The 22,266-nt window shown below is 41.5% G+C and overlaps 1 protein-coding gene across 1 annotated transcript in view; it reads left to right on the top strand.

Moving 5' to 3' along the window:
* MED13 (mediator complex subunit 13) overlaps nucleotides 1-22,266 on the top strand; it is a 100,050-nt gene that overhangs the window by 23,517 nt on the left and 54,267 nt on the right. The window contains exon 3 of the mRNA XM_035139697.3: nucleotides 1,128-1,296. Within this exon, the coding sequence (XP_034995588.1) occupies nucleotides 1,128-1,296 (169 nt within the window). The remainder of the gene's footprint in view (nucleotides 1-1,127; nucleotides 1,297-22,266) is intronic.

Genomic DNA, 22,266 nt, shown 5'->3' with positions numbered 1-22,266 from the left:
ATGGAATAGAGTGATTGTCAATAGGGGAGTGGAGTAGAATGTGAGGAAGAGAATGTTGGAAATTATTACTGAAGAAGAGAGTGGTTGAAAGGATGGATAGAAGGAATTAGATGAGCAGGATAATAAAAACATATGTAAAATAGTTTGCATATTTATTAAGGAGTGTTAGGATAGAACTCTTGTAAGACGCCCAGAGTGGCTGGGGAAACCCAGCCAGATGGGCGGGAGGATGATAATAATAATAATTATTATTAATAATAATAAATGTATAAAATGGCTTCTTGTTCGTCATGTAATGTTCCTTAATTAAATGTGGGTTAATGTTTCAACTGCCTGTGTTCTGATCTGGATAGATTCTAAGAGTTAATTTTCCACCCCTCACTCCTACCTACTTGTGTGAATGAATATATGAAGAGAGCTTTGTTCCTCTTAAGTAAGTAGGTATTTAAAGGGAAGTCAGGCTTCTATGGAGTATCTGAGGAAGTGACCTAGTGACTACTGGGGCCAGGCCTTTTTAAGGGGTTCCTGGAACATCACAGTCATGTTCTAGTATGACAGGACCCACTTGTTGTTTAGTTTATATGGGGCCTGAACCTGTGTGTGGCAAATACGTCTAAGCCTCTGGTTGAGTTTGATGGGCATGTCGCACATGTTCCATTAAAACCAAAGTACCCAGCTTGGGCTAGATGGTGCCTGTAATAATAAAAATTAAGAAGACAGGTCCTTTTCCCCAAAGATAATGCATACTAAACTTTGACAGCAGGAGTGCTCTTACAGTTCATTGACAGAGGAAATGACTGGCATGCAGAAAAACCCAGGTCCTGTCCCTGGCATCTGTGGTTAAATAGAAAGGTCTTTTAAGAGCAGCATGAGGTCTCTATCTGAGACAACAGAGAGCTCCTAATTGGGTGGCCTGTATTTGGCTTGATGGGCCATTTTCTGTCTTTCTGTAAGACTCCTCAATATGTTTATGTTGAAGAAGCCTTAGGGGTACTCTTAAATGTAATGTATGAAGTGACCTTTTAGTCAGTACTAATGTTATTGCTGTTATTGTTGATGGCGTTCTTTTTCCTTTCACCTCCACTGAAAGCTGGCTGTTAACTTTTTTTTACCTCCCATGCTTGCAGATGAGGAAGACGGTGTATGGGAGAATGGGCTTTCCTATGAATGTCGCACTCTGCTGTTCAAAGCAATTCACAACCTGGTGGAAAGATGTCTAATGAACCGGAACTTTGTGCGCATCGGGAAATGGTTTGTGAAGCCTTACGAGAAAGATGAGAAACCTATAAATAAAAGGTAGGATACCTTGTGCATTTTCCTCCCCCTTTTCCTTCCCAGTGTGTTTTTTACTTGCAGCTTCAGGATAATGGTTATTTGTTTTGTACTACAAATAGAGAACGGTGAACTGATTCTTCATGCAAGTGCAGATCTCATGTGGTGATGGAATAGACTTCCATATGTTTGTAATTTTCTAAAATAGAATCTTCCTCTACACAGCTATCCTTGTGCTTCTATCATTCCTTTTTATATTTGCTTGTTCTGATACTGATGGAGCCAGGATTTTACTTCAGTTGTTTCTTGTCCAGGCTGCTGCTGGCAGCATAAAAGTACAAGGTATAACCCCATGTAGAAGAGCTACAAAGATCTTTGGTAAAATACTCTTTCAGAATATAGACAATGATGGTGTAGCCATTAAAAATACCCCAAAACAACAGTGGTATAAAACACTTCGTTAAGACCAACTAAAAGTTGCAAAATTGGAAGCTTTAGAGTTCTACAGCACTTTTAAAACTAGATACTAATGCCTTGAAACATCTCTCTTGTCTTCTCCAGAAGACAATTTTGAAGGAACAGGGAGGAAAGAACTGGAAAGCTTTGTGATGGCTACTTTGTGATGATTTAGTTGACTCTAATAAAAGGTGATAGATATATCACCTTTTAAGAAATGCATGACAGTGTTTTCCTCTTCTGCAGCATATTGTGTGAATTTTGTTGTTGACTGACAAAATGGTGAGCTGCAGCAAGGCTTGAAGAATGCATATTGGAATACTTCATTACTTTTTTTGTTTCCAGAGACATATTATTTCAAAACTGTAGTTGTTTTGCTTGGTGCCTACACCATTCTTCTTGCAGAAGTGGAATGGCAGGCGCATGTTTCTAAAGATGCAGGGTATGCTTGCCAATGAATCCCATTTGGCCATGGGTCCTTGGCCCATGTGCATTGTTTAGAAACAGCACCTGTCATTCACACCATATGCTTGCTAGGGGGAGAATTTAAGTAGCTGCAATGAACATGGTTGCTTTTGCAATACCCTCTTCATGGAGATCCACCTGGCATTCTCATATAATTTAGGCACCAAGCAAAATCACTCCTGTTTCCCTATGTAAGGTTTGCTAATGTCTGCTCATTTTAACTCAGAGCAGTTTTAATTTTAGTGCTTAGTTTAACCATTTGTTGCTGTTTTAGTTCATGTTGGTTTGTATACTTTATTTTCTTTTTTCCCCCTGTTACACTTTTATTCTTATCCTCCCACGGAGTACAGTCGTACCTTGGTTTTCGAACAGCTTAGTTCATGAACAACTTGGAACTAAAATGTCGCAAACCTAGAAGTAGGTGTTCCAGTTTGCGAACTTTGCCTTTGGAAGCCAAACGTCCAGCGCAGCTTCTGATTGGCTGCAGGATGCTCCTGCAGCCAATCAGAAGCACCTTCGTTTCTGAATGTTTCGGAAGTCGAACGGACATCCGGAACACATTCTGTTTGAAAACCAAGGTACGACTTTATAAATTTGCTGAAGGTGTGGGATGTAAGTTTGAAGCAGCTTTCACTTGTATGTGTTCTTTTGTTTGTTTGTTTTCAGAATGTATTGAGTACAAGCTCCTTTTTAACCCCTGAATATTATTTTAATCCCTGTACTGTATTCTGTTCTGGTGAAAGTTCTACTGTACCCTGTGCCAGTTTTAGTCTGACAAAGAACAACTCAAACAATAGTGTGTTTCTTTACTAATAAATTCATGGAGGATTAGGCTGTCAATGTCTACTAGTCGTGATGGTTATTTTACCCAGTATCGGTGGCACTGTGCCTCTGAATATCAGTTGCTGAGGATCAAAAGCAGGAGCGAGCTATTGTGTTTATGTCCACTTGTGGACTTACAAAGCCCACTGTGAGAAATGACTGCTGGACAAGTATTCTCAGTTTGGTTTAAGTTGGCAGTGTGGTGTGCTGCTTGCAGCCAGAAGTCTTGTTTATGATTTTGTCTGGTTGTTAACTGTGCAATTCTTTTCAAATATGTGTGGCGTTTTTAGTTGATGAAGCAGAATCTATGCATTTAAGAAGCAAATAGAATTCTAATACTGAAATCAAATGTGGTTCTTACAGCTGCTATAATATGTTATAGTCCCAGCATTTTGAACTATTCAAATTATCTTTAAAAATGACATCGCCTTCTAAATTTTGATAGACGTCTTTAGAATTGCTAGTGCTTGAAGGATGGCACCTGTTAGCAGCTCTTCAGAAGTGCTTTGTCAAATTTGTGTCTTAGAAGTTTGTGAAAAGCTAATTTGTTTTGGCACAACCAGCCAGATACGGTACAAATTATAAATGTACAGCTCTGTTGGCAAATACTAAGTAATATATTACTTTTTTCAAAATAAGTGCTAATTCTTATGAAGAGTTATAACTACTCTTTGCCCCAGATATTCAGCTAATGATTAATAAATGTCTGGAAATGTCTGGAATTTTCACTTTTCTGAGACACCTAAGCAACCTGTGTTAGATTCAGATCTTAACATAGGGCATCAGTTGCTTTTGAGTTTGGGGTTCATAATTCCTGCATTGCAGGGATTTGGACTATATGACCCTTTGGGTCCCTTCTAATTTTTCCCTCAAGTAGCTGTAGTAACTAGAGCACTGGTGCTTGGATGGGATATACTGTAATTTTCTAATAAGCTTTTTGAGCATAACTAGCATCATCATAGTGAGATGTGAAAGAGCAAGGCAGGCTCTTGCCAAACATATTGACTAGAATTCTCAAAGGCTGACGTTGGAAAGGGGGGGGGGAATCACTTCAGATCTGGGACCAATCCCCCACTCCAGAACACCAGACCGCAAAGGAGAGATATCCCCTTAACGTTCTCTGAAAGTGAAGCATGTTTAATTGGAGCAGTACAAGAGGAGGAACTGCCTTAAACCACAGTGCAGATTCCACTTCTATTCAGTGCTAGCAGTAAGCTCAGTTCCATCTCTCGTCTTGGAGTGATCTGTAACACAAGTGGAAGATGTAACAGCGGCAACAAGGTCAAACAAGGCACAGGAAGACCTCCCCAATGTGGACCTTCCGTTATTGATTTTATGGACCTCCCTTTCCCTTTTATCCACCAGATCCTCATCAAATGTACACTGGTGCTACCGAAGTAATTTTTTAAAAACTGCAACTCCAGCAGCTCCCCTCGCAGCATAGGGATACTTCTGGCACTGAGAACAGAAGAGAAGCTATTTTGATTAGTCTGCTCCTTTTGCCAGTCAGCCCTTCTCTCCTGGACTGAGGCCATTGGTTATGAAACCAAATACTTCAAATGTGTATGCAAGTACTTATCTGAATACACACCTTTTTATTCCGGATTCCTCTGTCATAATTATAGTTAACTAGTATAGGCTATTTATTTTTAAAACATTTATATCCTGCCTTTTCACAATATAGACCTTCAAGGTGGCTTACAACAATTAAAAATAAATAAATTCGTAGTTTAACATCCAGCAGCAGTGAAGGGCATATTGATTGCTGTTGCAGGCTTGAGTGAATAGGACACACTTAGCATGGTGCCTAAAAGATAATGATAGCATCAGCCAAATGTGTTTGGGGAGGGGGTTCTATATCTGGGACGCTATAACTGGAGAGCCCTATTTCTAGTAGCCGCCGACCTAAACTTTGAAGGTGGGAGGATCTAAGGAAAACACTATGATCACTGGTTGGGCAAGAGATTCTTTGGGTACTCTGGTTCCAGACTGTTTAGGATTTTGTAAGTTAATAGTCCCCACGCTGTAAGCTTTCTTTGAAAAAACTGGGACAGGAGGATGTAAGAAGCTGCCTTATATGAAGTGAGAGACTCTCTGCCCATGTAGCCAATTGTTGTACAGTGGTACCTCGACTTACGAACGACTCGACAACTGAATTTTTCGACTTATGAATGGGGCAAATGACCGCACGCTTACAAATTTCTCGACATCCAAATGGAAACCGTGGCGGTTTTAGATAGGGTTTTTTCGACTTACGAATTTTTAGATGGGGTTGCTTCGACTTACGATTTTTTCCGTTTCCAGTGCATTCCTATGGGAAATCGTGTTTCCAATGGCGCTTTTTGACTTACGAATTTTTCGACCTATGAAGGTGCCTTCGGAACGGATTAAATTAGTAAGTCGAGGCACCACTGTATACCTAGACGGGCAGTGACACTCCAGGGTCTCTGAGAAAGGCTTTTTAAAACCATCTGCTGCCTGAATCATTTCGAACTGGGGGTGCTAGGGATTTAACTAGGGACCTTCTGCATGCAAAGTGGGTGCTTAACCACTGAGGAGGAGTTGTAGTTACTGCTCTTAGTTTTCTCTAGAACTGGGTGGTCCAGTATGCAGCCTGAGTGCCATATGTGGCCCTCAATGCCTTTTTTGGCAGCCCTCACACTGCCTTCCCAAAGTGGGGTAAGTGAGACTGGGCTTTGGGAAGGGGAAGTGATGGCTCTGACAAGGTCCTACAGTAAGACTACCAGACGTCCCCGTTTCCTGGGGACAGCCCCCAGATTTACAAAGTAGTCCCCATACAAAATCCATTGAAGTTGAAAAGTGTCCCCGGATTCATTGAATAATCTCTGGTAACCTTATCGTAGAGCCCACCTGTCTCCTTCTCAAAGGCTTACCCCTAAAATAAGACATACCTATAAAATAAACCATAGCAGGATTTCTAAGCATTTGCGCAATATAAGCCATACCCCAAAAATAAGACATAGTGATAGGCGCAGTTCTGGAGGGCCCCAAGGAAGAGGCGAGGCTTGACGCGTAATAAACAAATAAGACATCCCCTGAAAATAAGCCACTGTTGGGTTTTTTTAAAGGAAAAATAAATATAAGACGGTGTCTTATTTTCGGAGAAACATGGTATTAGCTCTTTCCTAGCTTCAGGAAGGAGGTGAGAGGGCTCCAGGACCCCTCCAGCAGTGGCAGACTTTGGGGTCTCAAATTTAAGCAGTGCACAGTGTGACACCCAAATTTGGCGCCCCCCACCCTTCTTCTCCCATCCTACATAATGGTTGCAGATCCCTCTGCGGTGCCCCTGAGGCTCCGGACTCAGTGCGACTGAACTGGTTGTGCTCCCCTAAATCCACCTCTGCCTCCTTCCCAAAACCCAGTGCCTCTTAGCCAACTTTTGGAAGGCAGCATGAGGGCTCTCTCTCTCTCTCTCTCTCTCTCTTCCTCTCTCTCTCTCTCTCTCTCTGTGTGTGTCAAATTTTGGCCTCGCTCCCCACCCCCCGCAACAAGCAGCATGCGGCCTGCAGGTTCTGTGTTGAAATACTGTACTCTTGCAGCCCACTTGGTATGAAAAGTTGGCCTGCCCTGCTCTAGAAGTATGAGTGTGTGTTTAACATAAAATTGCTTTCCATTGAGTGGTCTTTGCTTCAAGTGGTGGCCTTTGGCTTTCAGCTAGATTTACACCTCTTGAGGATATGAAGATGCAACTGTCTCTTCCTCCTTCTACACTTGGTGCAGGAGTTTGGAGATCTGAATGCTTCAGGTACTTGCAAGGTATTAAAACACACACACAACAACAACCCACAGGCCTCTATAGCTGTTCCTATGAATATATGTTTTTAGAGTACATGAGGGTTTTGTGTGTGCATAGTCCTCTCATTCTGTGGTTTAATACCGTTAACTGTCACATTTAAAAAAAAAATTAAGGCCTTTCTTAAAAGGCAGAACCAGCTTTATATGTGTCAGCCCCTTAAGGTCAAATGGTTATAATTTCACCAATTCTGATGAGCACCTGATAAAGGAAATAACAGTTGCCAGCACCTACGCTCCCTGTGTGAAATGATAGAATATGATGACCTGACCTCTAAAATGAATAAATGTATTGAAGGCTGCATAGACTGCTTTCTTTTTTTTATTAGGTAAAACTTTTAATGAATAATTCACTTATCACTGAAAGGGCAGAAATAATTAGCCTTTTAAGTATCTCTGCACTTAGTCTGCACCCTTCACATTTTCCCATTGACATGGCCTGAGGACATTCTTGAAGGAAATTCCATAGTGGGAGTCAGGCAGCTTTTCTTAAGTGTTTCGCTTGTGGTTTAATTTCAGCCACTTCTTTCTTGCATCAGCTCCAGCTGAGGAATACTGTACTTCTGCTGCTTGCAGGCAGGTCTGGGTTTGTGTGTGTGTTTTGTTTCCCAGAAAAAACCAGCTATACGAAGGCTTTTTTTTTAAAGGGGAAAAATGTAAAATGTGTGCAGACTCGTTTTATGGAAAAAAAAAACTTCGCAGAGGAGAGAGATCAAGACATGTCTATTTAGTACTTAATTAGATATTAAATCCACCCCACCCTGGGGGGAAACTACAGCTGCCTTTCCGGACTGAGCTGCTGTGCGCCACCTTATGGGCTTTCCCCATAAGGAAATTATTTCAGTACTATTTTATTCCATTAACGTGAAGCTGTTAATTTATTTTAGTGCAGCTTACTGTGTACAGAACAATCACTTTGCATGGAAGGAAAAACAAAGAGTCTTGTGGTACCTTAGAGACTAAGAAATTTATTAAGGCATAAGCTTTCGTAGGCTACAGTCCACTTCATCATATGCTTGAAGCGTTATCCTGATTCACAAGTAAGGTGGTGTTTGTGTGTCTGTGTGTGGAGTGCACACACAAAGTCACATACAGTGGTACCTCGGGTTAAGAACTTAATTCGTTCTGGAGGTCCGTTCTTAACCTGAAACTGTTCTTAACCTGAGGTACCACTCTAGCTAATGAGGCCTCCCGGTGCCGCTGCTGCCGCAGCCGCACAATTTATGTTCTCATCCTGAAGCAAAGTTCTTAACCCGAGGTACTATTTCTGGGTTAGTGGAGTCTGTAACTTGAAGCGTCTGTAACCCGAGGTACCACTGTACACCCCTATATATCAAGTTCAAGCACATATATTGGGGGGGGGTTAGTATAGGGATTAGAGGGAAATGAAATGCTGCTCACACTGTTCAAATTCAATCTCTCAACTGTGCACATATATTTGCAACTCAGATTAACGCTTCATACATTGTAGACTGTAGTACGCCAAAGCTTATGCCCTGATAAATTTCTCAAGTCTGCCACAATACTTGTTGTTTTTGCTGTAACAGACATGGCCCATGGAGGGCCGAAGTTTGGGGATGCCTGGGTTAAATGATCTCTGGCAAATATTTTTTTTTCCCATGTGCAGGCTTTCCATAGCAAAAGAATAGTATCTAGTGTACCCTGGAATATTTAGGGATAGATTGTGATTTGTTTGTAGATTACAGAAGGAGAGTCTCTTTGATTAGAAAATGAAAGTTAAATCAGATGTTTATCATGGCCAATGGAGTAAGTGTCAAGAATGGGTCATCTGCAGATCACCCTAGCTCTTTCCTCTGTTGCATAAAATTAAATAGTAACATAATGAATGAGCACAGCATGTGTTATGCATTCATAATTGAAACAATAAGCCTAGCCAAAAGTTAAAAAACTTTTTTTCAGCTAACTCTCCCTAATCAGCACTTTGTTTATGGGCAGAGCTCTTTGGGCATTATAAAATTATAAAACAATTCCTCCCTCCCAGTGTCTTAATACTGCCTCCCAAAAATTAAATAATGTAAGGAAAGAGTGTGCTATTGAATTGTCATGCCTTTCAAGCAGCAAGTACTGTAAAGCTTTGTGTTTGTTTGAATGTAACATTTTAAGCCACAATGACAGAACAATCTTACTTTAGGTGAGTGTGTGTAGGATTGCACCTGAGTGGATTTCATTATGCCTCCTCCACCATAATTTCAGCTACTTTTGGCTATAGGAAAAACTTTTCCAGCTACCGGTATTTGCACCCTAAATAAAATTAACATGCAGTTAGTCAACAAAAGGGAAAAAAGACATGTTTAAACATGCTGAATCTGCCTGGGAAATGTCAAATTGACAATATGGTACGTTGACATTTTGCTTTTATTCTGTATGATTCAAATTGATGGCTTACAACATGACACTCTGTGGTTGGTCCCTTGAAAAAATTTTTGATGTGATTTTAAAGTCCATACAGTAGTTGAAAGTAGTGGATTTGTACCAATCACAATCATTTTAGCATAAAATTCTTGAGGTTTTCTGCAGTCATGAGATTTAGAAACAAAACAACAACTGCAAGCTATAGCCTTGAGGTCTGCACATTGCTCATCTCTTTGTTTAAAATACTTTTGACTCCAGTACGGGACCCCAAACACATTTTCCCTTCATGACTTCAAAAATATAATTATTTTTAGTTGCAAAAAATCATTCAACAGGGAGTTCAAGAGTCATTTTTATTTGAAACTTGTTGTCACCCCAACCCCCCCAAAAGGGATCCTAAATCTAGGATTGTTTCAAAATTGCATGTTAGAAACTTGAGGTGTCAGGGGCCAAGCTTGTGACTTTATAGAGGAAAATATATTGAAGGTCCTCCCCAAAACTTTTTGCATATCTTTCTTCTTATTGAAACTGTGGCCCCAAACATACCCTCTGTTGTAGATGAAGTTGCAGGTTGCTGCACCCTAAGGCACCTAAGTTAGGTTTTGTTTGTTTACTTACAGTGTTTATCCGAGTCACCCAATTACATTGTTCTCCAGAGAACATGAAATAATAAAATACTATATTAATATAGCATATCATATAACAATTGTAGCACACAACCTGGGGAGAAAGATAAAAACAGTTTTGCAGCATGGCTAAAAATATGTTGCATAAACAGTGGGTTGCCATTCAGAAGTATTAAGATCATAGATTTTTAAATGCCTGGGAGAATCAGAAAGGCTTGGGGGGGAGAGCAAAGCTTTGTCAATTTGAGGGAAATGGGAGCAAAAGTTGAAAGTAGAAACTGTCAGGAAAAGGCCTACTTACGAGTAGGACCCTGGCAGAGACACATGCCCGACTGGCATGTTCCCTCCCTCCTGGGTGATCGTTTGGGAGCTTGAGCATTCTCCAGCCCGAACATCACAGCGACTGGTGCCCGAAGACACCAGCACACTTTAGGGATTCGCAGAGGTTGCGCAGTAGCGTAACAGAACTCAGTAGCACAGCATTTGGCTAATTTACTTTATTTACATATAAACACACACGGAACTCTTCATCATGGCTCCCTCCCTCTAGCTTCACAGACAGCAAAGAGAAAGAACAAAGGAACAACAGTCCCACTTAGGAACATAGTAAGACAAACATCCTGTCTACGTCACTTCCCACTCTGTGGAATGAAAACACATAAGTCATATGACAGACAACAAACCTATGACTGCACACGGGGAATGAATCTCCCAACAGAAACCAACGTTTGTAGTAAGCAAAAGGAAAGTTTATTATCAGGACTTGGAAATATCATACAGGCTTTGGCATTATGATCCAGAAATGGAAAATAAACATCCCACCAATGCAATTATGTAGTGATAAACCTGGATATTCATTTACACTTAAAATGCAGTTTTTCATCAACATGTCATAGGTAACTGCAGATACATGAAACTAGACAGGCTTATTTATTAGATTTCTCTTCTCCATTCTAGTAAATAATATTAAACCTGAAAGTTCCATTTTCTCTAACAGGGGTTGTTAAGAATAGCAGTCTCCTGCTCCAGTGCCTACCCCGTAGAGCAGGCATCCCCAAACTTCGGCCCTCCAGATGTTTTGGACTACAATTCCCATCTTCCCCGACCACTGGTCCTGTTAGCTAGGGATCATGGGAGTTGTAGGCCAAAACATCTGGAGGGCCGCAGTTTGTGGATGCCTGCTGTAGAGTAACTCACTTCCAGTGGATGACCTCCTACACTTCTCTTGTCTAGCCTCTCCCACTTATTTGTCATCTTCTAGGGCAGGGGTCAGCAAGGTTTACCTCGCCTGGGCCAGTTCACTCCAGCGGAGATCATTTTGTGGGTTGGATCATGTGTGAGCGTGCGCCCACGATTTCCAGTGTTCCGTGCAGACATGATTTCCGGCATCTGCGCATGCGCAGATGCAATTTCCGGCACCGCAGAAGTGAGTCTCTGTGCCGTGTTGCGCCAGTTTAGCACAGTGTGCGGGGGCTTGCTGAGCGGGCGGCTCGGTTCGGGGGCGGCTCGTGGGCTGGTTAAATGACCCCCGTGGTCTCCTTGTGGCCCATGGGCCTTAGGTTGCTGACTCCTGTTCTAGGGCTAGGGATGTGGCATTCCTACTGTCTTAAGGTGATCTATTCTATAGGAAGGGGATTGCCCACTGAATTCAAAGGCTGCTTCCTGACAACTTCAGCCATCACCCCCCTGATCTCCCAGGCATGTTAAATAGGTAGCATAGCCCAGACTGTCTAAGCATTGTGGACAAACAGCCTTTGAGTGTGTCCAAAAACCAATACACACCAGAAATCCAATTAAGCAGTTTATTTGATATTAAAGAAAAGGGGAAAGTGTGAAAAATGATGCAGTGCAATCAAAAGAAAAATAAAATACTACACCAGAATATTGATCTATCTAATGCTATATGAAGCAAACTATAATGAAAAAAAATATCTCGCTTGATAATCTCTGCTGTTGGTAATCTCTGCAGTTGGTTGTAGGATGAGCAACAAAAGAATACAGGGAACATGTTGATATTTATGGTTTCAATAATAATTATGATGATGATGATTTAAATGTGTATATCACCCTTTGTCCAAAGTTCACAGTTCAAAACATACAAACGTAAAATGAAAACACAAAATACATAATAAAACAAAAGCAAAGCTAACCAATAAACCTGTCTCCCACAGACACATTTAAATGTTAATCAATGCCTGGTTGAAGGAGAAAGTTTTCCTCTGGTGCCTAAAGATAGTAACAAAGGCACCAGGCACTGAGCAATTCCACAAATGGGGAGCCACCACAGAAAAGGCCTGTTCCTGTGTTGCCACCTCCAGACCTCACATGGGGGAGGCACCCGAAGATTTTTAACTGAGCTTCATGGACTCCAGAAATGGGAATTTTTGTGCAAATTGAAAAAGCTACTCAACTCTTTCATGTGCCAGTGTGTTACTTCATTTGTGCTCACTTGTGTTCAACTGTCATCAGTTTCTCTCTCTTGATGCGAGAGAGAGAGAGAGCAAATGACTCAGAATATTGATCCTGCCACATTTCTTCTCACCACCTTCAGAAAAAGGGCTTGACACTGTGTTACAGGAGCAGTATGTTTGGCAAACTCCCAGATTGAGTATCTTCAGGTATTTGGTGTAGGAGAGAATTCTGGGAGTTTGCCAAGCATTTGCTCTTGCAACACAGTGTCAAGGCCCTTATCTGAAGCAAGGCTGCGTAAAAGCCTTATTACTGCCATGTTGCAGGAGCAATACTTCTGGCCATCTCCCAGATTGCTCTCCTATGCCAAATATCTGAGGATCCAAAAATGTCAAACACAGCAGCGGTACAGTAATCACCTTTTAAATCTTAGTTATAAAGCGAACCATGATGTGGATTGGCTCTGTAATTATGAATTTAATGTTGTCTGAAACGAAATTTATTTTCTTTCAGAATAATAACCTACGTTTTTATCTCTGTATACTGCACATTTCCCATCTTCCCCATTCCACCTGACCTGGATGTTTTAAAGCTTTGATAGAGGAAGGCAGCAAGTGTTGCCCATTTCTTCCCTCCCCCAGACTTTCACACCTCTGGAACATACATTTAGAGGGGTGAAAGCCTGAAAGAAGGAAGATGCTGTGCCTGCTAAATTGAGGAGGGTATATAAGGTCCATTCTGTACCTTCTGTAGTTCATAAAATATAGTTAACCATGACTCTTTGAGCATAGTAGTAATTTGTTGTTTGTCAGTTTTGTTTCTTTTCCTACATGTCAAAATTTGCCTTTAAATATAATGTTTGTCTCGCTTGCACACCATGATAAAAAAAAAATCCTAGTTTGCATACATGTTGTATGACAGGACCCTCCAGAGCTGGGTCTGAGTTAGAAAATATATATATTTAAAATTCCAAAGAGCCAGCATCAAATATTTAGGAATCAGTCATGCTCAAAGCTAAAAAATGAGTTTGATTTATATGCAAAAGGCTCACAGTTTTAGGAGTGTGGCTTACTTGTTACTTAATATTTTTCTGTCTCTGGGTACTATACAATATGGTTTACATGGAGGCCATAGTTTAGCATTATGTGCAGAAAAAGCCTTTGTCACCCTTATACATGGGATGTTAGCTTAGTTAGGGCTTAGGTTAATTGTTTCCAGCCTCACAGAATTGTGACTTGAAGGAAAAGTAGACAGTTAAGCCCAGAGTGTTTGAATTTAAGTTTATGTTCATGTGAGTTCATTGATTTAATTCTGTGGACTTTGTTAACCAGTTTGATTCCTGCGTTGCTAACTAGTAAATAGCTCCATTAGGACTGAGAGTTGATCACTTAATGCTAAGATAGTTCACCCTATAGTTTCACTAGTTGGTTGAGCCTGTGTTTCTAGTTAATTCAAATGGTGCTTTCTCTCTCTCATATTTTTAAACTTGCAGTTTTCCTCTTTTTCTCCCTGCTTCAGTAATGTCAAGATTTTTTTAAAATAAAAAATACCAATTCAGATGAGCCTGAAGTGGGACCATGTACTGCAGGAGGGCAGGTGATGATTTTTCTTTTCTGCTGTAGACAGCTGGAATTGAAAGCTGCTGTAAGTAGGACAGTGCAGGATAAACAGCAGGAGCTAAGAGCATTGATCACATGATTGTCTCTTTGGAATATTGGGTTGCTACAGAGACCACTAAGAGACAAATTTAGCACTTTACATCAGGATGACGTTTTCCCTTGTCTGTCTGATTAGAATGTGCAGTGATTGTGGATTTGCCTGGAAAGCTTGAGAATGAGAGAGAGCTTTAGTGATCTGGGTCCCTCCCACCAGGCTTTGGTGTATACTTTCAAAGAAAAGTGTGTTCATTTCTAGCTTCAAATGAAATCACTGTGGACTTACTGGGAAGATTTTACTTGAGGAAAGATTTGAGTGGAAGACTGTTACTTAGAACATTTGTATGTATCCATCTCATTTTATATGCTGCAAGGAGCTCATGGTGGCATTTGCAGTTATCCCATTTTATCCCCATCGGCCCTGTTTGGTAGAGTAAGGGTAATTTGCCAAAGGCCTCCTTATGAATTTCTTGGCTGAGCAAGGTTTTGGTCTCCCTGGTCCAAGGCCAGCACTTTCTGTTTCACTTGCAGTATAGTGGCTCTTACTGTTTAGCATTTAATTTTATTTAGTATTTTTCCACATAAAAATTAACAATCTGCTGGGGTAGGATAGGAAGCTGGTTTATACTGGGTCAGACCATTAGTCTATCTAGCTCAATATTGTCTACACTGACTAGCAGTGGCTCTCCAGGGTTTCTTGCAGGAGTGTCTCTCAGCCCCACCTGGAGATGCTGGGAATTGAATCTGGACCTTCTGCGTGCAAGCAGATGCTCTACTGCTGAGCTATGGCCCCTTTCCCAAATGATTTCAGAGTGAGGTTGGAGAGTAAACAATTGTGTGTTTGTCATTCTGTAGTTGAATAATAATCAGTGACTATTACTTGCAGAAACAGGATAGGAAGCCATAGCAGAAGCAAAAGTTAGCCCAAGATACCATTTTAAATTATTTCAACTATGTTATACAGTCATACCTTGGGTTACAGATGCTTCAGGTTGTGTCTTTTCGGGTTGCGCCGAAAAGGTTGTGTCTCAAATAGGTTACTTCCGGGTTTCGGCGCTCGCGCATGTGCAAAAACACTAAATCACAACCCACCCGCGCGCAGACGCAGCACTGCGGGTTGCGAACGCTGCAGGTTGCGAATGTGCCTCCCACATGGATCACGTTCGCACCCGAAGTGTCCACTGTATATGAAAAATGGTCCATCAAGATTACCCAAAACTAATGACACTTCATTGTTTTTTAAAAGTACTTTCGCAGACAAAAGCATGCTTTCTTTGTGCTATAGCTTGCAGCTGCTACAATTTTAAGTCTTGTGTTAGAGGACAGAGGGCAGAAGCTTTGCTTTCAGTCTCTCTTTCTCCCCCCCCCCCCACCACATTGAGATGGACACTTCGGATGGCATTGTGAATGTTTTACGTTACTGAGTATGAGTGGAATTCCCTGCTTATGTTGAGTTGTCTGTGTTTGCACATTGCTAAGTCACAGACCGGTGCTATGAGGATGAACTCTTTCCACTACAGTACAGCTGTGAGAAGGAGCTTGAAAGCTTTCCCATCCATTTTAGATGAACCACAGCTTGTTGTGATGTCTGAACCTGGCCAAACTATGGTTTCATGAACCTCAAACTGTAATTTATGAAACGGCCTTGTTTCAACAACCATATATAAGATTAAGTAAAGTTAATTTAAAATGGAAGTGGAGGCTTCCAATCTCCTGGCCATGCTAGAGGATATGTGAAGGTGGAAGCATGTGAGTGATACTTTTTTACTTTTAATAGTAAAACTAGCTGGCCCTGTCATGCGTTGGTGTGGCTCATCCCTGTGACTGCCGCCATCCTGTTCCGACCCATGACGTATTCTGCCCCCTCCTCACCCCCAGCTCATCCCTCTGATTGGCCCCACCCTGTCCCAACCCATGAACTATCCTGGCCCCTCGGCTCAGTCTGCAAAGCTGAGGCGAGATGCTGTGGAGAGGGAAGCTTTCCTAGCTGCAGTACCAGTGTAGCCGTTGCTAGAGGGCACTGTTCTGGAACATGGGGTTTGGGGTTTTTTACGTGCCCAGGTGTGACATCTGTCTACGCAACCTGTATATGGTCACTCTCATATTCGCTTTGGACGTTGTGTCAAAATTTGAATGTAATCGGTCAAGCGGTTTCGGAGAAAAGTGGACAGCCACTCACATGCCCTTTTTACACACACACACACACACACACACACACACACACATATATATTACACACACACACATACATACATACATACATATATATATAACTAGCTGGCCCTGCTACGCGTTGCTGTGGCTAATCCCTGTGACTGCCACCACCCTGTGTCGATCCATGATGTATCACGCCCCCTCTTACCCCCACCCCCAGCTCATCCCTGTAACTGGCCCCACCGTGTCCTGACCTATCCCGTCGCCTCCCCCCCCCAACCCCCACCCAGGCGAGTCAGTACCTCCGTTCGGCCTAGTCTGTAAAGGCTTCAGACTAGTATGTAAATGGCAGCTGGGGTGCTGTTGAGAGGGAAGGTTCTATAGGTGCAGTACCAGTGTAGCCGCTGCTAGAGGGCACTGGTTTGCAACCTGGTTCTTTTCCCAGCATGCACTTTCGGCTGAGTGATGCGTTCTGGAACAGGGTTTTTTGGGGTTTCACCTGGTGGAGGTGTGGCATCTGTCTTTGAAAACCTTATAAGAGCCTTCGGACATTCGCTTTGGACGTTGCGTTCAAATTTGAACACAATCGGTGAAGCGGATTCGGAGAAAAGTGGATAGTAACCCAAATGCCCAGTTTACATTTTTATATATATAGATGCAGCCTTTGTGCAGTCGCGAAGTGTAAAGTGGATTGTAAGTCCTTGGTTGAAACAGCACCTATGCCACGGGCTCATTTGGGTGGACTTGAATAATCAGTGCTCTCTATACTGTATTTCTATTTGGCAATATTTTAATATTTGTAGCTTTATCATCAGAAGCTCTAAATTCTCTTCTTTAGTAAGTGAGGGCTTTGTCATGGAAGGCAGATACCTCAGCAAGGGCAAATGCATGGTGATGAAATGGGTATTGTGCTGTGACACACAATTGTAGCTGGTGATGTTCAGTTATTTCAAAGGGTAACTTATTCAACAGTCATTGTTTTCTTATTAGTGGCTGCAACCTTCAAATAATGCTTTTTTGACAAATGAGCAGCAACTTGTAAATCATGAATTAGAATTTTATTCTTTAATAGCATTTACAGTAAAATTATATATGAACAGCCAGTGTAAAGGGGGTAAAATCAAAATCATATAATTTCTAGCATAAATGAGTTAAAATGTAAGTTATATCTATAAAAAAGGGACTAAACTACATTTAAGCTCATGAAATCTTCAAATGATTTTTTTCCCCAGCAGAAAAGAGAAATCTACCAATCATTCATGACCATCAATGAATAATCCAAATACCACTCTTCCTGGGTATTTTAATGAGACAGAAGCAAATACTGTACTCACATTTTCCTCATTTCTATAAAAGTTGTATACAGAAAAATACAGATATGTTTCTGTTGGTCTGTTCCCACAGGGGCAAAGCTATTCATTATAGGGAATACCCCCCAAACAGCTATCCTGTACAATGGAAGACAAGCAATTAAACCTAGCCCTAGAAAAGATCAGCTGATATTTGGTAAGAGTACGGTGTTCGTAAACTGAAAATTCATAAACCGAGGTGTTTATAAACCGAGGTTCCACTGTAAAGTCAATAGACCAGGCACCGCCAAAGTCAGCCCTCCAGCTGTTCTGGGAATACAATTCTCATCATCCCTGACCACTGGTCCTGTTGAGCTAGGGATGATGGGAGTTGTAGTCCCCTAAAAACTAGAGGGCCGACTTTGGGGATGCCTGCAATAGACAAACAAAGATGAATTGGAGAGCATGTTTTATGAACTGCACGCATAGGGTACTGTGCATTAATAGCCTTAATACAAAGATTAAGAATAGATTTTGTCTGCCTGCAGCCCTAATAGGAAGAAAATGTGAAAAAAGACCTCATAATTGTGATATATTGCGTGTAGTGTTGAAAACTCCCATTGTTCTAGGCGCATTTTGCGACAGGGAATTTCATTAGTGTGAACAGTTTGTGAGCTCTGGCTGCAGTACTGTGCTTAAGATTTCAAATTAAAAATGCAGAGTAGAAGGAAAAGAGGACCTTTTTTGGCCTCCCCACTTCCAGCTACTTTCTGAAGACTGGAAAAGAGACCCTCTTAAGAATGTTAGGGGGGGTGGGCAGGGGAAGCACGGCTTTGCTTTTTTGCAGTCTTTAGATGAAGACTAGACCTTGTGAAAAATGAATATAAGATTTTAGCTGCAGTTCATTCATTTTTAGCTTTGTATTCTTGTTATTAAAAAAAGTGTGCCTAGACATTCCATTGTTGTGCTCATAATCTAGGTTTGAGGTGCCATTTAGCTCCAAGCTTTCATATCTCAGTTTCTAACACTTGATCAGTTGTAATGTATTGTTAGCCTTCAAACCAAGCTCTGAAGGTTAAGAATCATGCCCTGAACTTAACAAGAATAAAAACCAAATTCCATTTGTGTGACTTACTGCTGTTCTGGTGTAGTTATTTAATGCGTGATATCCATTCACGTGATAAAAACTCAGGATGTAAGGAAATGACCAAATTTTATCCTATATGTTTTTCCCAGCATGGTATGATTATAGAGGTGAAACACTTGTGCAAAGTGCAGTTTTCTTATCATGATTTCCTAGTGAGTTCCCCGCCCCCTGTGAAAGCATGTCCTTGTGAGATCGGTACATGGACTGCTGTTTTTCTCCCCCCCCCCCACTGAAATGATAAATCCCTGCATCTGGCACTAGAACTGTTTAGAACTATGAAGTCTCACCATCACCACCACCTGCAAGTGCTTGTAGGAAGTAATGTTGTAGAGCATGGGTAGGCAAACTAAGGCCCGGGGGCTGGATCCATCCCAATTGCCTTCTAAATCCGGCCCAGGAATCAGCGTGTTTTTACATGAGTAGAATGTGTCCTTTTATTTAGAATGCATCTCTGAGTGGGGCATAGGAATTTGTTCATTCCCCCCCCAAAAAAAATATAGTCCGGCCCTCCACAAGGTCTGAGGGACAGTGGACCATAGCTGCCAAGTATCGCGTTTTTCGCGGGGAAACCCCCAGATTTTAATCCGTTTCCCGCTGTTATCCCGAATAGGAAAAAATCCCGGAAATCCCCCGGATTTCCTACCTGCCCGGGAGGCTCCATTTTGGGTGCCGCTCTGCCCATGTCTGGGCACCGGAAATCGGGCAGCGCCGGCACCGGAAGTTGCTTCTACGCATGTCCAGACATGCGTAGAAGCGACTTCCAGTGCCGCGTCAGTGCTGATCCCACATTTTTCAGCGGAAGACTTGGCAGCTATGTAGTGGACCGGCCCCCTGCTGAAAACGTTTGCTGACCCCTGTTGTAGAGAGCCATGTGCTGGGCTTGGCCAGAGCACTGTGTTACCCCCATTCACCTATAAAGTTGGAGATCATACCCTTTCTGCAAGAAGGTGAAGGGAGAGTAGTGAAAGAAAAAAGGATTTCTTTTATCATGCCTGTCTCTACCACATGATGACTGCAGGAGTCATGTGACTAGAAAGGATATTATGGGAATCTACCATAATGATGATGTCACTGTTATTAGGGGCAGGGGTGGGAGGAATCCTTCAGCAGGCAACCTCTGTGAGAGATGCAGATTTTGACATAAATACATTCCAATAGAAAGAAGAAGGGCTACACCTAGAGTTTTATTAGAAATACAGCAAGTAGCTCGTCTCTCCATGTTGAAATACACTTCTTTTTATATCCTGCAGTTGACAAATTGATAATTCATGAGGCTTTTCAGTGTGTTGCTCAAGAGCATTGGGTAATCCTTAAAATTACGGCATTTAATCTGAGAATAGAGCTGTTGACTGCAGACTGTCAAATTAAGCTAAGCTAGTTAAAGCCACTGAAACTGTTTAACAAGTATTTGAATAAATACCCAATCACAGGTGGAAAACTATGTTTGGTTATCAGTAGAATGGATTTTTAGAAAAGAAAATGTTCATTTTGCCTATGGAATATAAATCTGTTTAAATTCTGTAACAAAGTAGCTTGGTTACATGAAGGCTATCTGATCCATAAGAGTGGAGATGATAAGTGTTCTGTAGCACTTCGCACTTTATTTTTTAAACTGATATTTTCTCCATTATACAAACAAAATGCCATTGTAAATTGCAAAGTTACTGTGTGTGTGTGTCTTAAAGAAAACTGCCGAGGAATTGCTTTCAAAACACCATGGGGTCAGCAATGGTTCTTGTTGACCCCACGGTGTTCTGAAAGTGTTCTCCCTCACTGTTGAAACAGGAATGGGGAATCTGCAGTCCTCCAGATACACTTAACTGTAACTTTCATCATCCCTCACTGTTGGCCATCAAACATTAAAATTTATTATCCAGACCTTTCCCAGTATATATTAAAGCCAAATTAATTTTCTTAGGTCTGACATCTTTTGAAGTTTCAAATTGTAGCCCACCAAAAAAATATATCAAAGCATTTAGAAGTATTGAATCTTCTAACTTGCTTATTTTATTTGTCCAAATCAATTTAACTTTGGAACATATCCGCCAGCAACACATAAATACAGCATTTACAGTACCACATTTCCAGCAACCCAGATTAAAATTATTAATATTGTTCTGCCTTGAGGGTGTAAAGTACCTTATGCAAAATACTTTGAAAGACCATGCTGTGAAGTAGTATGTATCATGACTAGGAGACATGGCGGGCTTCTCTGCATGATCAGTTATCTGGCTGGTGTGTAACGCCCAGAGTATAATCTTGTTCCCATCTTTTTGAAAAGTAAACAAAAGAACAGTTTGTTAAAGGCCTATACATGTGTTTTGGAACTTTTTAAAATAATTGTAAGATTACTTAACATCTTCTTTGGCGATCACTCATAGCCGAGCAAGATTATCTTCTATTAACATGGCCTTAGTGGTGTGTCCGTAGGTGACTGTGGACGCTGGATCCACACATCCTTCCACATTTGGGACATAGGTTTCTGGGCAGGAGTTGATCATGGTGAGGGTTTGCCAAATGTGTCTTCCTTTTAGCTCATTTCTCCCTTTCATCCTGAGTGTTTTCAAAGTCCATGACACTATGGTAAAGGTAGTTCTCTAATTGGAGCGCTCGCAGGCCGGTGTTTCCCAATTGTTGGTGTTTATCCTACATTGTTTTAGATTTGCCTTGAGAGAGTCTTTAAACCTCTTCTGTTGACCACCAGCATTACACTTTCCATTTTTAAGTTTGGAATAGAGTAGTTGCTTTGGAAGACAATCAGGCATCCGAACAACATGACCAGTCCAACGAAGTTGATGTTGAAGAATCATTGCTTTGACACTGATGATCTTTGCTTCTTCCAGTACACTGGCATTAGTTTGCCCCCTCATTTTTCCTGAAGCTGTTGAGCAGTGAAAATCATGTCCACTGTCCCCCTAGAAGGCCGAAACCATTCTTGGGATTCAGGAGAAGTAGCCTCGGATATAGTTAGGAGATGGTTTGCTAAGATCCTTGCAAGAATTTTGCCTGCCGCAGCCAATAAAGAGATGCCTCAATAGTTTCCTCCGCAATCTGTTCTATCACCTTGTTTAAAAAAAGATATTGATACTTCTGGCATCCCTAAAGTCTGCTGGCATTTTCTCTCCCAGATTTTTTTGATGAACTTGGGAAGTTGTTTTGTAAGTTCAGTTCTGCCCACTTTGGAGACTTTGGCAGGTATCCCATCAGGTCCACTGGGTTTGTTGTTTTTCATTTGGTTAATAGTGGTACTCAACTCTCCCAGATTTGGCCATACTGCAAGCCCATCTCTAACTAGCTTTTGCGGAATTTGTGAGAGGACCTTGGCAGCTACGGGGGAGTTATGGTTAAGGAGATGCTGGTAATGTTCTTTCCAATGCAATAGCTATGTTTTAGAAGTGTGGTACTGTCTGTTAAGCGTAGGGGGCATATACAATTATTTATTGGCTCGTATATGGTCTTTGTGACTTTAAAGAAACTCTGTGCATCATGAGTGTCAGCTAAGTGCAAGATCTCTTGAGCTTTTTTTTATTCAACAGGTGTTCTTCAGTTCTCTGGCTCTTTAGTTCTTTTAGTTCTCAGCTTTAGTGTTGGCAAAGGCTTTTTTTCTTAGTGGTGCAGTTTCTTTCTCTTTGCGAGATCTGAAAGGCCTTCGTTTTCTTGTCAATAATGTGTTCAATCTCACTATCATTCTCATCAAGCCAGTCCTGGTGTTTCTTGGTTTGGTATCCAGTAGTTTGTTCACAGGCTGCAATAATGGATGTTTTTAACTTCATCCAGTGTTCGTC

The sequence above is a fragment of the Zootoca vivipara genome, chromosome 14 (genome assembly GCF_965207765.1).
Source record: "Zootoca vivipara chromosome 14, rZooViv2.hap1.1, whole genome shotgun sequence".
In the NCBI taxonomy this organism is placed as follows: domain Eukaryota; kingdom Metazoa; phylum Chordata; class Lepidosauria; order Squamata; family Lacertidae; genus Zootoca; species Zootoca vivipara.
This window is presented reverse-complemented; position numbering and strand designations above follow the sequence as displayed.